General features: G+C 37.9%; 1 protein-coding gene across 1 annotated transcript; it reads left to right on the top strand.

The window, feature by feature from the left end:
- Window positions 1–301: 301 nt before the first annotated feature.
- LOC131336034 (AP2-like ethylene-responsive transcription factor AIL5) lies at window positions 302–4,716 on the top strand. Its single transcript, XM_058371647.1, has 9 exons — window positions 302–756; window positions 875–1,232; window positions 1,356–1,438; window positions 1,800–1,808; window positions 1,966–2,054; window positions 2,167–2,240; window positions 2,409–2,459; window positions 2,746–2,822; window positions 3,612–4,716. The coding sequence occupies exons 1-9, from the start codon at window positions 630–632 to the stop codon at window positions 4,352–4,354; spliced, it is 1,611 nt and encodes a 536-aa protein (XP_058227630.1). The 5' UTR covers window positions 302–629; the 3' UTR covers window positions 4,355–4,716.
- The last annotated feature ends 8,009 nt before the right edge of the window (window positions 4,717–12,725 follow it).

Genomic DNA, 12,725 nt, shown 5'->3' with positions numbered 1-12,725 from the left:
CATACCCCTCCTCCGCGTTCTTTTTCTTTGATTTAATTCTCTTGCTTTTTTTTTTTTTTTATCCGCATTCTCTTGCTTTTGTTAAAGGTAATTTAAATGAGAATGAATACTCGTAGTATTTCTTTGTTCTTTTCTTCTCTCTCTCTCTCTCTCTCTCTCCCTCCTTCTGTAAAGATGTCAAGTCCAGCTTTCTACGGTCAACAGACAGGCCAGAGAGAGACCGCCCAGGTCGTCCCATGAAATTCTTCCACTTGCTTCCCTCTGCATTAATATACTCTGCTACATTACACCACCTCAGTGCATGCATACAATAGTTTTATTAGTCTCTATCTAGTCTAGTCTAGTCTAGTGGTAATAACCAATGGTAATTACCATTACCCCCCTCCATTCCAGAGAGAGATGGAGTAAAAATTACCCATCTCGATCCTCGTGCAATTTCTCTCTCTTCGTCTCTTTTCTTCCTGCCTCTATATCTGTGTCAATCCTCACCCTCTTCAATAGGTAGCATTTACCTCTTCCTTCATCGGTTCAAACACCCATCTCTCTCTCTCTCTCTCTCTCTCTAGAAGTACGCTGTTTTCCAAAGAAAAAAAATACACCCCACATCTCTTTCACGCTCTCTCCTCCCAATGGATTCTTCTTCTCAGCAGAACTGGCTCGGATTCTCTCTTTCCAATCACCACCATCACCTGCCCTCTGATTCTTCCCACCTCTCCCTCTTCCAAGCCTTCGCCACCCCCAACCCCCACTCTCATAGTACTTTCTCTCTCTCTCTCTCTCTCTAGAAAATAGAGCTTATGATCTCTCCATGTGACACTATTTATATCTTTGTAGATATGTAAAATAGAAGAAGTTAATCTTTTTCTTTTGACAGGTGGGGTTGTGGATAATAGGCAAGTGGAAGATGCAAGCGGTGCAACAGACCTGTCCATATTCACTGGAGGCGGCTGCGGCGTCGGTCCGAAACTGGAAGACTTTCTCGGCGGCGGCGGCTGTAGCTCCGCCGCCGCTGGAGATACTGATGCGTGCCAGTTTACTGGGGAAGCTCAGGAGATATATGATTCGGAGCTGAAAACAATAGCTGCAAGCTTTTTACGTGCCTTTTCTTCTGAGCAAATCGCTGATGATGATTCACAGAAGCAGTTGGTGGTGGTGGCGCCTCCTGAACAAGCGGCGAAGAAGGCCGTCGACACCTTTGGCCAGAGGACCTCTATTTACAGAGGTGTCACCAGGTACAAATACTTTAGTAGTACGATATAGTGAGGACTGAGGTTATATATGTATATCATATATGTGCTTCAGCTAGAAACAACTTGGAATTACATTTAAGGGTCGGATGTTATGTCGGTGAATAGGCATAGGTGGACCGGAAGATATGAAGCTCATTTGTGGGATAACAGTTGCAGAAGAGAAGGGCAAAGTCGGAAAGGAAGGCAAGGTACTATGAACGGGCCTGTTTTAATCTATTTTTAGGGTTTGTGTTCGTATTGTACTGTTGCTATTCTGCGCTTGTGAGGTGTAACGCTTATCCTGCGACTCCTGTGTCGCAAGATCCGAGTCTTTTGTCTTGGTGTGGGAAGACTAAAGAGCGTTTGTGTGTGACTCTGTGCATGAGAGAGAGAGAGAGAGAGAGAGAGAGAGAGAGATTTTCTGGTCATTAGATAGGAGTACTTGAGGTTTTATGTTTTGTGCTAACATGCGCCGGTGGGGAAGATTCTAATGCGTTTTTGGTTTCTGTGGCATGTACGTGGAATATGATTGCTGCTGCCCATATGGGATAATTACGGAATCATCTTCAGTTTATTTGGGTAAGATTAATTCGTGGTCTTTACAGTTCAATCCAATCTGTTTAATTAGCAAAAAGATTCCTCTACATGCATCCAAAGCTACAGAATCTAATCTGCTTTGGCTAGCTTCTTTTATGGACACTGTTTATTTATGGCTGTTTACTCTGTATCGTTTCAGGTGGCTATGATAAAGAGGATAAAGCAGCTAGAGCTTATGATCTTGCTGCCCTTAAGTACTGGGGTCCCACCACCACTACTAATTTTCCGGTATGTTAATTGCACGGACACACTCACACACACACACTCTCTCTCTCTCTCTCTCTCTCTCTCTCTAAGCCGGATATATATGGTTTGATATCACTTTTTTCCTATATTGAAGGTATCGAACTATGAGAAGGAACTTGAGGAGATGACCAACATGACTAGGCAAGAGTTTGTTGCTTCTCTTCGAAGGTAACTAATTACGAATGTTTCTCTGAATTACTCCATCCCATCGAGGTCTTTTGTTTGTGTTTTTGTTTTCCTTTTTGTAGCTAGCTAGGTGCATGCGGGTGGTAGATTATTTGCTGCTTCTTTTGATGACTCATCGTCTGGGATTGCTGCTTGTTTCTCTCATTACAGGAAAAGTAGTGGATTTTCTAGAGGTGCCTCTATCTATAGGGGAGTCACAAGGTTAGTTGTTTTCAAAAATATATATGGACCACTGTGTACATGATTACTTTCTCTTTTAGCTAAGAGCGAGGGTCCAGACACACCTCTAAAATAGTGTGTTCAGAGCCATGCACACGGACTCACATACATCTAACGGCTTCGAACACAGTTGTATTCGAAATTGTGTTTTAAAAGTGTGTTCCTAAGCCTTTTTGTTTGATTTATCTGTGTTGGAGTTTTGCTTTTAATATTAATGTGGACAACTTTTAGTGACTTGTTTGTTCATTTGATTATATTAATTTGTTAGGCACCATCAACATGGTCGTTGGCAGGCAAGAATAGGGAGAGTTGCTGGCAACAAAGATCTCTACCTTGGAACATTCAGTGAGTTTGATTTTCTCTTTTCTTTTTTGCCGTTTTCTTCTTGTTGCATTTATGCCCTAGGAAGGAAAACTTCCTATAAAATCATCCAAGATATGAAAATCTATAAAATCTTTCTTTTTGAGAACTTCGGTATTAGTTTATTAATTGGCTGGTGGATGAGTCATAAGACCATCTAAAGATCGAGATTGTAAGATATTAAAATGATCCAAAATAATGTGTCATATTTGGTTTAAGATGAACAAATTAAAGACCTCTTGACTTAGGGATTTGCTTATTTATGTTTCAAGTTAGACGACTTTTAAATTTGATAAACCCGGTAGGGCCAGTCAATATAGGGGTCTCTTTTACCAACTCTTGGTTGGTCTTGTCTTCTCCCCCAGGAGAGTTGGTTTGCACATGATTGTTCTATGATGCTCGCCATCTCCTTCTCGATGTACCCCTTATCGAGTTTCTAATATAATTCTTTTTGCCGATCAAAAACAAAAATATAGGGGTCTTGTCCCAGACTCCCAGCTTTAATCCAGCCAATCTAGTCATTGATTTGGTCAATGGGATTAACTTCTGAGCATTTCGTCCCTGAGGTGTGCATGAGTTGGTTCGGGCAACTTAATTTATAAAAATAAGGGTTCTATTGATGCATGGATCTTTTTAATGGAGATATGGCATAAAGATATGACATTGCCACAAAGATATATGCTACAATCTATGAATTATAATTTGTGTGATTGTATTGTCATTTGGTGACTCGGATAATGATCTTGATGGTAGTTAAAAACTTGTGTGTCACAGCCACCCAAGAAGAAGCAGCCGAGGCCTACGACATTGCCGCAATCAAGTTTCGGGGTTTAAACGCGGTGACTAACTTTGACATGAGCAGATATGACGTCAAGAGCATTGCCAACAGCAATCTTCCCATCGGAGGAATCACTGGAAAATCCACAACTCAATCGGATTCAGCTTCCGATAACAAGAGCATTGACGGAGGACGTTCGGACGATCGAGATCATCTCTCCTCTGCATCATCGGTGAATTTTCCGTCACAACCACCAAGCTCCACACTCAGCTTTGCTATCCCAATCAAACAAGACAGTACCGCAGATTACTGGTCAATCCTTGGCTACCCCAGCTCCTCTAATTCTTTGACCAATGCCAAAAACCCTAGTGCTACTACCCCTCTCTTCCAAGCTTCCAACAGTGGTACATTCTACCAGAGTACAACACCATTCAGCATGGACTTCTGCAATACAGGTAGTAGTAGTAGTACTATTTCAAATCATAATAATGGCATCTTCAATGGTGGTGGTTACCTTCAGCTGCAGCAGCATCAACAAAGCATTAGTACTAGTACTTCAACAAGTTCAAGTGGAATTGCTTTTGCTACACCCATTGCCTTAAATAGCAGCAACAGTTATGAACAAGGGTCTAGTTATGGAAACTGGGTAGCTCCATCCCCACTTCTTCACTCATTCCAATCTGCCAAGCCAAATCTACCATCATCAGTGTTTCAGACACCAATTTTTGGCATGGAATGAATGATCTCTTTCTCTCTCATCCATCAGGAAGTGAAGTAAGAGAGAGATGAAAAGACAATATTAGACATGGAAGTGAGATAGATTTGCTTGCTTGTTTGCATGCAGCAGAAGATGGTGGGTGGGTCAAACTTACTTTGGAATAGATGATGAGATGGAACTGACAATCATTTCACAGGTTGTACTAACTGAAGTAGTTTCTTTTGTTTAGGTCATCGTTTTTTTTTTTTCCTCTCTTTTCTTTTGCTTTTGCTTTCTCTTTTACTGACATGATTTATATGGGGTTTAATGGGGAAAGAAAATCTGCCTGTAAATCTATCCATCAAAAATAGTACTCCTAGACTTAGTCATGGGGTATTCTTCTCTCTCTCTCTCTCTCTCTCTCTCTTAGTACGTGAATCGTAATATGTGAATGTCCGGAATATAAACACCCCAACTTAATTTGTGTCACCCGTGTTCACGATGTGTGGCTTGAGATTGAGTTCGCATGTCGTCAGTTGCGGTCCATGTAAACCAACCTTATTATTGCATATTTGTTATTGCCAATGGCATCTATCTTGTTACTTTAAATGAGTTATGTTTCATGTATACTCCTAATTAATTAATTAGGTACTCCCGCTGGCCAAATCTTTGTCCTAATCTCCTGGTGTAATATGAGAATTAGAAGAAAAAAAATTTGCATGCATGCATGACATTTGGAGTTTTTGTACACTACATTAAATAACTTATTAAGTACTTTAATTTGGTGCAAAAAATTCAAAATCTCAGAAAATTTTGATTTTTTGGATTTAAAATTACAAGCCGTTTTACATGGGGTGAGCAATTTGGGACAAATGTTTGTGTTTATTTTAACACAAAGTGGTGATCAACTCTTGAAGTAGAGACTGGGGTCATAGCACAAATTGTAGTTAGTGCTCCTAGTCTCAAGACTTCAATTTGTTTAGTTAGCTCTGGTCCTTTCTCTTCTGTTTTTTTTCCGGTTCAAGACCATAAATTAGTTTCCTTAGCTGCTACTTAATTAGTTACTTTTTCTTAAAAATTGATCGATAACACATTGTCGATCACACACTGTGAAAAGTTCATATCCGCAAACTTCATCATTCGTGTTCGATACTTTAATCATGCAGCTCATTGAGAAGAATCAGAAAAATATAAATATATAGATTAGAATTGAATCAGAAAAATGTAAATATATGGATGAGAATTGAAAAAGGTTTAGATAAGATGACAGTAAAAAAAGACAATAAAGACGGTTGCTTTCAAACTTTTCCCTTATTTATGATTTTTTTTTTTTGTTGTTGTTTTTGTCGTATTATGTTAGTTTTAGATTCATCTAATCCAAATTTTGGCCAAAAGGACCCTATATTTAATAAAATATTCCAACTTTAAAGATAAAGAACCTGATTTGGAGACAAAAAGCATTTGGTTTAAAATGCAAACAGAATGAAAAGCAAATTGTACTCCGGAAAGGGTTAACGCTCTTAAGTAATGGGGCCATTTGCCTTGACCAAAAAGTGAGATACTCCTCCTCCCTTAGCAAACTACAGACATAGATTTGATTATTATTAGAAGTAATGCGCAACATGACAGAAAACAAAATCCCCGGCCTCATCTTTTTGGAGTGCATCCATCTTTAGGAATGCTTTTTTTATTTATTTTATAAGAGTCAGTTTGCGTTGCACCCCGACTAAATTTGGAGTTTTGAAGTGAATGACCCCTGTGGCTACAAGATTTCAAATGTTTGGCTTCCGTGGAATTCAAACCTATAACCTTTTGAGCGACAAACACTTATTAATTTTTTCATGGCCACACCACTTGGCCTAACCTTTGGGCTAATCTCTTTTTAATACAATTACACAGATACAATCCGAATTCGTGTCTTTTCTTGTCTCTATTGCCCCCCCTGGGATGATGGTTGTCCCTTGTACCTTTCGGCGTGTGTGAGATTCCCACCCCACCACTATGCCCTAATTTTGACCATCCACTGCTTTGACTCATAAATCAATGAAAATTCTATTTATTTTTAATATATAAGTACATGCATTCCACGTTGAAACTAATGTATTACTAATCTGTATTGTGCGCAAACAAGTCCCAGTTACAGCTTTGTATATACAGAAATGCTACACACACATACAATCTGTGCACAGATTGTGCACAGATTTTGTTGTGGGGCCCACCACGGGTCCCACACAAATCATCCGAGCCGTTCATTAAATGTAAAATATTTTTTCAAGGGTCCCCGCAAAAAATAATCTCAATCCGATACCTATAGATGCTCGATCCAATCGTATAACTTTTCATTATCCGAAAATCTGAATGAAAAGTTAGATGGTTGGATGAAGCACCTATAGGTATTGGATTGAACTTATTTTTTACGGGGACCCTTGAAAAAATGTTTTACATTTAATGAACGGCTTGAATAATTTGTGTGGGACCCGTGGTGGGCCCCACAACGAAATCTGTGCACAATCTGTGCACAAAAATCTGTACCGGTAGCAGGACTCTTGTATATATTAGTATTTTCTTAGAGAGAGACAAGAAATTGCTACAATAATGATGATAGCACTAGTACTGATGGATACTAGTACGTACTACTTTGTTGCATCTGAAATATCCAATTGTTGTCTTTAATATGGAGTAGCAATGATAACCCTAATATGTGTATGATTTCATACAACTAGTTAGACATGCAATTTCTTAAAATCAGTCGTGGGAGTATTAATTTAAAAGAGGTTGAGAAATCAGTCTAGCCACTACATATATAACGTGCTAATATAATTTAATTAAGTAAAGAACGCCAAATAGAAAAATAACTATCGTTTTTTACGTTGTTTTCAAGCAGATCACCCCAATTTTGATAATGGAATGAACAGAATACAAGAGTTGCATCGGGTATTGTCTATAAGTACATATTCATAATCTAGGGATTTCGTCAGCTATTACTCTAGTACCATAGTCTAGGTTTATGCAGAAAAATTCAGTTTTTACTTTCTCGCCTCCAAAAGTTGGTGAAGCACAAATTAAAACGAAAAGGCCTGGGAAGTGAGGAAGATAACAAAGAAGAGCCGTATGCGGGGATAGGTGCGGATAGCAGGCCTCTGAAGAAGTTTCCAAACCCTGATCCCTTCTCTAAGATGGGGATGTTGCCTAGAGAGTTATCGATCGATCAGGCTAGTCTCCAAGTTTCGAGATGCAGAGGTTCAAGCATTCAGTCCCTTTAAAATCGGATTCCGCTTGATTTTATCTTTATCGCAGCGGACATGACTTCTTTAATCTTGTGATTGGCTTTGACCATGCTTCTTTCATATAGCTGAGGTTTGTGCAAGGCTTTGATGAGAGCTTCTCTAAACTGAAGATCGATCAAGCTTCACAAAACCCAAAAAAACATTTGTACTTCAAATGGTACTAAGTTATTTAAACTAATTCCATAGTTTGTGTAGTATTCATTAACACCATCTATTCCTAATTGAGAAGGAACTCAGTTCATATATATGTACCCTTCGATTCTGATGTAAAATAAAGCACGGCAATGGTATGATTCTGTTGTCAAATGGGAAGCGTATTTTAACCTCTACTTGTGGTTCCCTAATTATTATTGTAATTATGTACCTTTTGCTACTTAAAGTTAGATTATAGGAGTAAATTAAATACATACATATCACATACAAGATAATTTCTATCGATCTTATTCGTCCCTGATTAATCATTCTATTTTTGTTAGTTAAAATTACGGCTTAAGGGATTTGATTTTAGTTATGAATATATTAGTTTAATTGACCTAAAGGCTATCCTACTATCATTAGGCACGAGGAGATGTTCAGCTGATCACAGCTTGTCATTTTCATGCATGCCATTCCTTGGTTCGATCTTCTCTATTTGGGCATGCAGAAAATTCCTCCAACACTTCAACTCTTTTCGGCTTTTGAAAGAAAAAATGCCAATATAAACCCATTTAATTAACTCTTTCCAGAAATGAAATCAGTAATAGATAATTGTAAAATGTAAGTTACAAACGCGTGTTAAAGGAAGAACGAAAGTCATCGAATGTTCAGTTAATACAAAAGGAAAAAGATACATGCATTTATACTCCCACGGTCCACTTTTTCTCACAAGAAATATTGAAATGGCAACACGTGAATCAGTGATATATCATCGTTAAGTGCATTGGTAATATCGATCTAACTTCTGTTAATTGCCGAACGACGACTTCCACATTTTTTTTCCCGGGTGCTACGCGAACGACATACAGCCAAATTTGTGATGAAGTTAGGAGGGAACACCATCAGTCGACTCTCTTTACTCTTTATATACATCAAATCTGAAACCAACAAAAAAACCAAGGAGGTCCCAAAGCACAGCACATGCCATTCACTGAAAAGGCTACGTTTTAAATGCAAAACAAAAAGCATTAGTCAAATGTAAATACTCACTCACTCCTCATCCTCCTGCAGAAAGATCCCATCCCCTTTTCTTTTTTCCCTCTTTATTACTCCCCTTTCAAACTGTACGTGGAGGGGACCTTCCTTTAATTTTATTTATTTATTTATTTATGGAGGGTTCAGTCTCAATCCATGTTCCCCTTTTGTTTTTGCTCCATTGTACTATTCATGTCGGCCATACCCCTTGGCCCTTGCCTTCCCACCTCATCCACCCCCCTCCCTATTTTATCAGCCATGCAATTCGAAAATTTCGATTCCATCATGAATTCTATCTTCATGATCGAAACCGCGTTTACGTTATGTAAGATTTGTCGTGAACATCATTTCTAATCAATATGAGATATATATAGTTCAGACAAAGATAGTTGTCTATCTGATCATGCTTGCATTTTTCATTTCTAATCAATACGAGGTATAGTTGTCGCATTAAATTGTAATTCTTGATCGACCTAAACTTGTGGACGAATGATCAGGTTGACCAAAAAATGAACAACTCGGTCATCAAATTAAGAGCTTCTCTAGAAAACGTTTTTGAAATTAGCATCAAAAGTGTACTTTGATGCCTTACTTCGTATTTTAAAGGATAAGATTTTTTTTGTAAATTTTTATATTGTATTATTTTCCATTTCGACAAAAAGAACCGAAAAAATATAAAATATAGATTAAAGTTATTTTTTTTATATAAAACGACAAAAAACTCTGAAAGTCGAAAAAGTCAAAATTTACCGCTCGGTTGCTTTTTTCATCTTTACTGAATTTTATTTTATTTTATTTTGTTGATCTGCTCTCTTTACTAATCATGTGTCGCGCGCTTTGGCTGAGAACTAGTTGTGTGAGTTAACTTTACAAACAACTACAGTTTCAAAGTGGTAATTTATAATGATTGAGGGAGTAGGGTTTTGCCGTTTAAGATGTGAACAAGAGATCGTGAATCAAGGACAAATTAATTATTATACTCATTTACCCATCAATATATTCAAGCTTAATTATCTTTGTAAACTTTTTATTTACTGCTCGATCGGCAGTTCAGTAGGTAATTAATTATTATTATAATCATGTGGTAATGAGGTTGCATGTTCTTGTTGACTACAGTTATCCGCGAAGCGTGCGGTTGAATGTTACATATATATTCCATTACTTTATTCTTCCTTTGAAACGCCTCATGAGGAGCTATAAATTAAGATTGTCTTGTAAATTAATTAATTGTCCTATTCATGACTTACATTTTTTTAATTACTTATCTCGTTCGGGCTAGATTCCTGATAGACCCATCCCTCCGTCCACTAGCGATCGAAGAGCCCAATAATTGTCGGAAAAAATCTCATATGGACAACCCCAATAAAATTTAAGACTAGTAGTAGCATCTAATTAATTAAGAGTTTTTTTTTTTTTTCCCTCCGGCCTATGGACCATTATGGCTTGGGCAATCTAAATTGATCAAAAGTCCAGACTTCTGTAAATTCTTACAAATTCAGTTGAAAATTGGCTTGTCTTCTGAGAAATAAGAAACTAAGATTTATATCGACATCAGAGCTAATCGAGATGAATTTGATACTTTTATGGATTTAGATCGTGAATATGAGAGCATATAATGATGAGTTGGTTATTACCACAATTTTGTATTACTGATTTTCATATTGTATATTACTGCTCAGTTTGCTTTAGATAATTTTTGTTTCAGCCAGAAAAAAATGAAATTTCATAACCCCAAGGTTGATTTGAATCTCCCAACCCAAACTTTGGTTTGGCAACCTCCGGCAGTGATCATGGACTGGGCTCGGGCTAAATATGCCTTGGGTTGATAACTCGATCGGGCCTGAACCTGCACGTCCATGGAAAACTTAAGTTGCATTGGCAGGTCTCCAGCCCTACCCAGTCCTCTTGAATATGGGTCTTCCATCTGGGCCTAGAGCTCAATATTTTATGTAAAATTAAACCATAACAAATGACGGTCAATGAAGTATTTTGATAATTAATACCCGCCAATGATATTTTCAGCATCAACAAATGTTCTCAACATGTTCTTGGAAGGTATTAATTATCAAAATACGTCATGGCCGTCATTTTCCCTAAAAAAAATCTTCTTCTTTTATTATCTCATGGTGTCTAGATCAGATAAAACGCAACTTGACTATTCCAAGGAGATCAATCCCACCAATTAGTAAATGCATGTTTACTACAAGAGCTGTATCCCGTGAGGACTGACCTCACAGGAATTGATAGCATCTTAGAGGTTTTAAGTTTAAAACCTTAAAAGAGAACAAGCTCTTAAGTGTCAGGACTTGATGGTCGGCCAAGGCGTTGGGAATTACCTGAAAAATATTGGTGCTGCATTAATAGACGATCCAATGTTGCCTAATAGTAGTAAATTTGGGAGGTGAAGCTCCTATTTCCAACTTTGAAATGTCATGGGCCGATCGATAAATTTGGTCTGCTTGTTCGGAGCTCCAAATCTGTCCAAAATACACAGAACGCACTGGGTCCAATAACTCGATCGAAACATCATAGTGGCCCAATTTCAACTGACATGGCACGGGCTTCCCTCCCTCAAAAGAAACTTTAAAGCTGAAGTAGTTCATGCAGTTGTTTTGTAATGCGAAAAAGCTAGAGATGAAGAATCCCACTACCACAAGATATATATCTAAACAATGAAGACGAAACAGGCGATCATATCGGTTCAAATATATGTGAGTCACTCTCTAAGTCAGTGATACAACATAGAGTTTGACTGTTTGAGTTTGATGGTACTACTACTAGTCGATCTACTATACTTAGGGTGAGTTTGGCCTAACTTTTTAGCGACTTTTTAACACGATTTTTTTGGTTGCTTTCTCTCAATTTATACAAGATTTGGGTCAAATTCTTATATATATCATATTTTTTGACTCGACGAGAAGAATTGAAAAAGTATAGAAAAAAAATATTAGACTTCAATTGAAAAAATTTCATATAAAACGACGAAAAAAAAATCAAAAAGTCAAATTCTTATAAAGATTAAGAGAGAGCAACCACAAGAACGTGCCAAAAAGCCCCGACAAGTTAGGTCATACTCACCCCTAGAGCAAGTCCAGTGGTTGGTGCCAAAATGGCCAATGTCAAAATTACTTATTGGTTGCCTACAGTGCCATTCGTAAAAAAAAAACCGGCAGGGGTTACTTCAGCGGTTCAACCAATGGCAATGGCAGATGATCATATCGCTGGCCGGCCGATCGATGGAGTTAGTTACTCTGAACCAATTGCAGATCGAAGCCCATATCCAATTATCCAAAGGAATTTATGTGGTAGTTGTTCGCTAGGAGCCTGCCTAGCTAGCTAAAGTTGGCTTAGAGGTGATCCAATGGTTAATTAGTATTTTATCCCTCACTTACAGTTGGTGATCGAGGTGAATCCAAATTGCTAGTCGAGATGACGCTAGCTGAATCCAAATTGTATATTTGATATATGAGAACACAACCGGATATCCAATGGTTTGTCCAAATTCATATTAATTATTGGCTTTGACGATGTAAACGCGGAATCATTCTTGCCACCTCATTACGAAAAACATGATATCTTGTTGTGATCGATTACGGCCATCATTTACAAATTCGTGCCATTAACAATAATTTCGGCGATTGTAATTAAGGGAAAATAAAACCAGCTGCGAGTTTAACTTGTAGAAATCAGGATCGGGATTGAACTGCCATGGACTCCAAGCTTGTTCATTAGCATTCCAGTTACTAAAACATAAAAGGTGCTTTTAGGCAAAGTGCGTACGCAGTTGTAAAGTGACATGGTAATTATTGTTAATTAACAAATTTGACAATGAGTTAGGTAGGAGACATTGGAATTATTTCACTTAAAAGCAGTGCAGCTACCACACCCCACCTTTGTCATTGAAATAACTCCTTCCGGTTTGTTTCTCAACTAACCATATATAAACCCATTGGATA

The sequence above is a fragment of the Rhododendron vialii genome, chromosome 1a, assembly GCF_030253575.1.
Source record: "Rhododendron vialii isolate Sample 1 chromosome 1a, ASM3025357v1".
Classification (NCBI taxonomy): Eukaryota; Viridiplantae; Streptophyta; class Magnoliopsida; order Ericales; family Ericaceae; genus Rhododendron; species Rhododendron vialii.
Note: the sequence above shows the minus strand (reverse complement) of the source record. Positions and strands in the feature narration are given on the sequence as shown.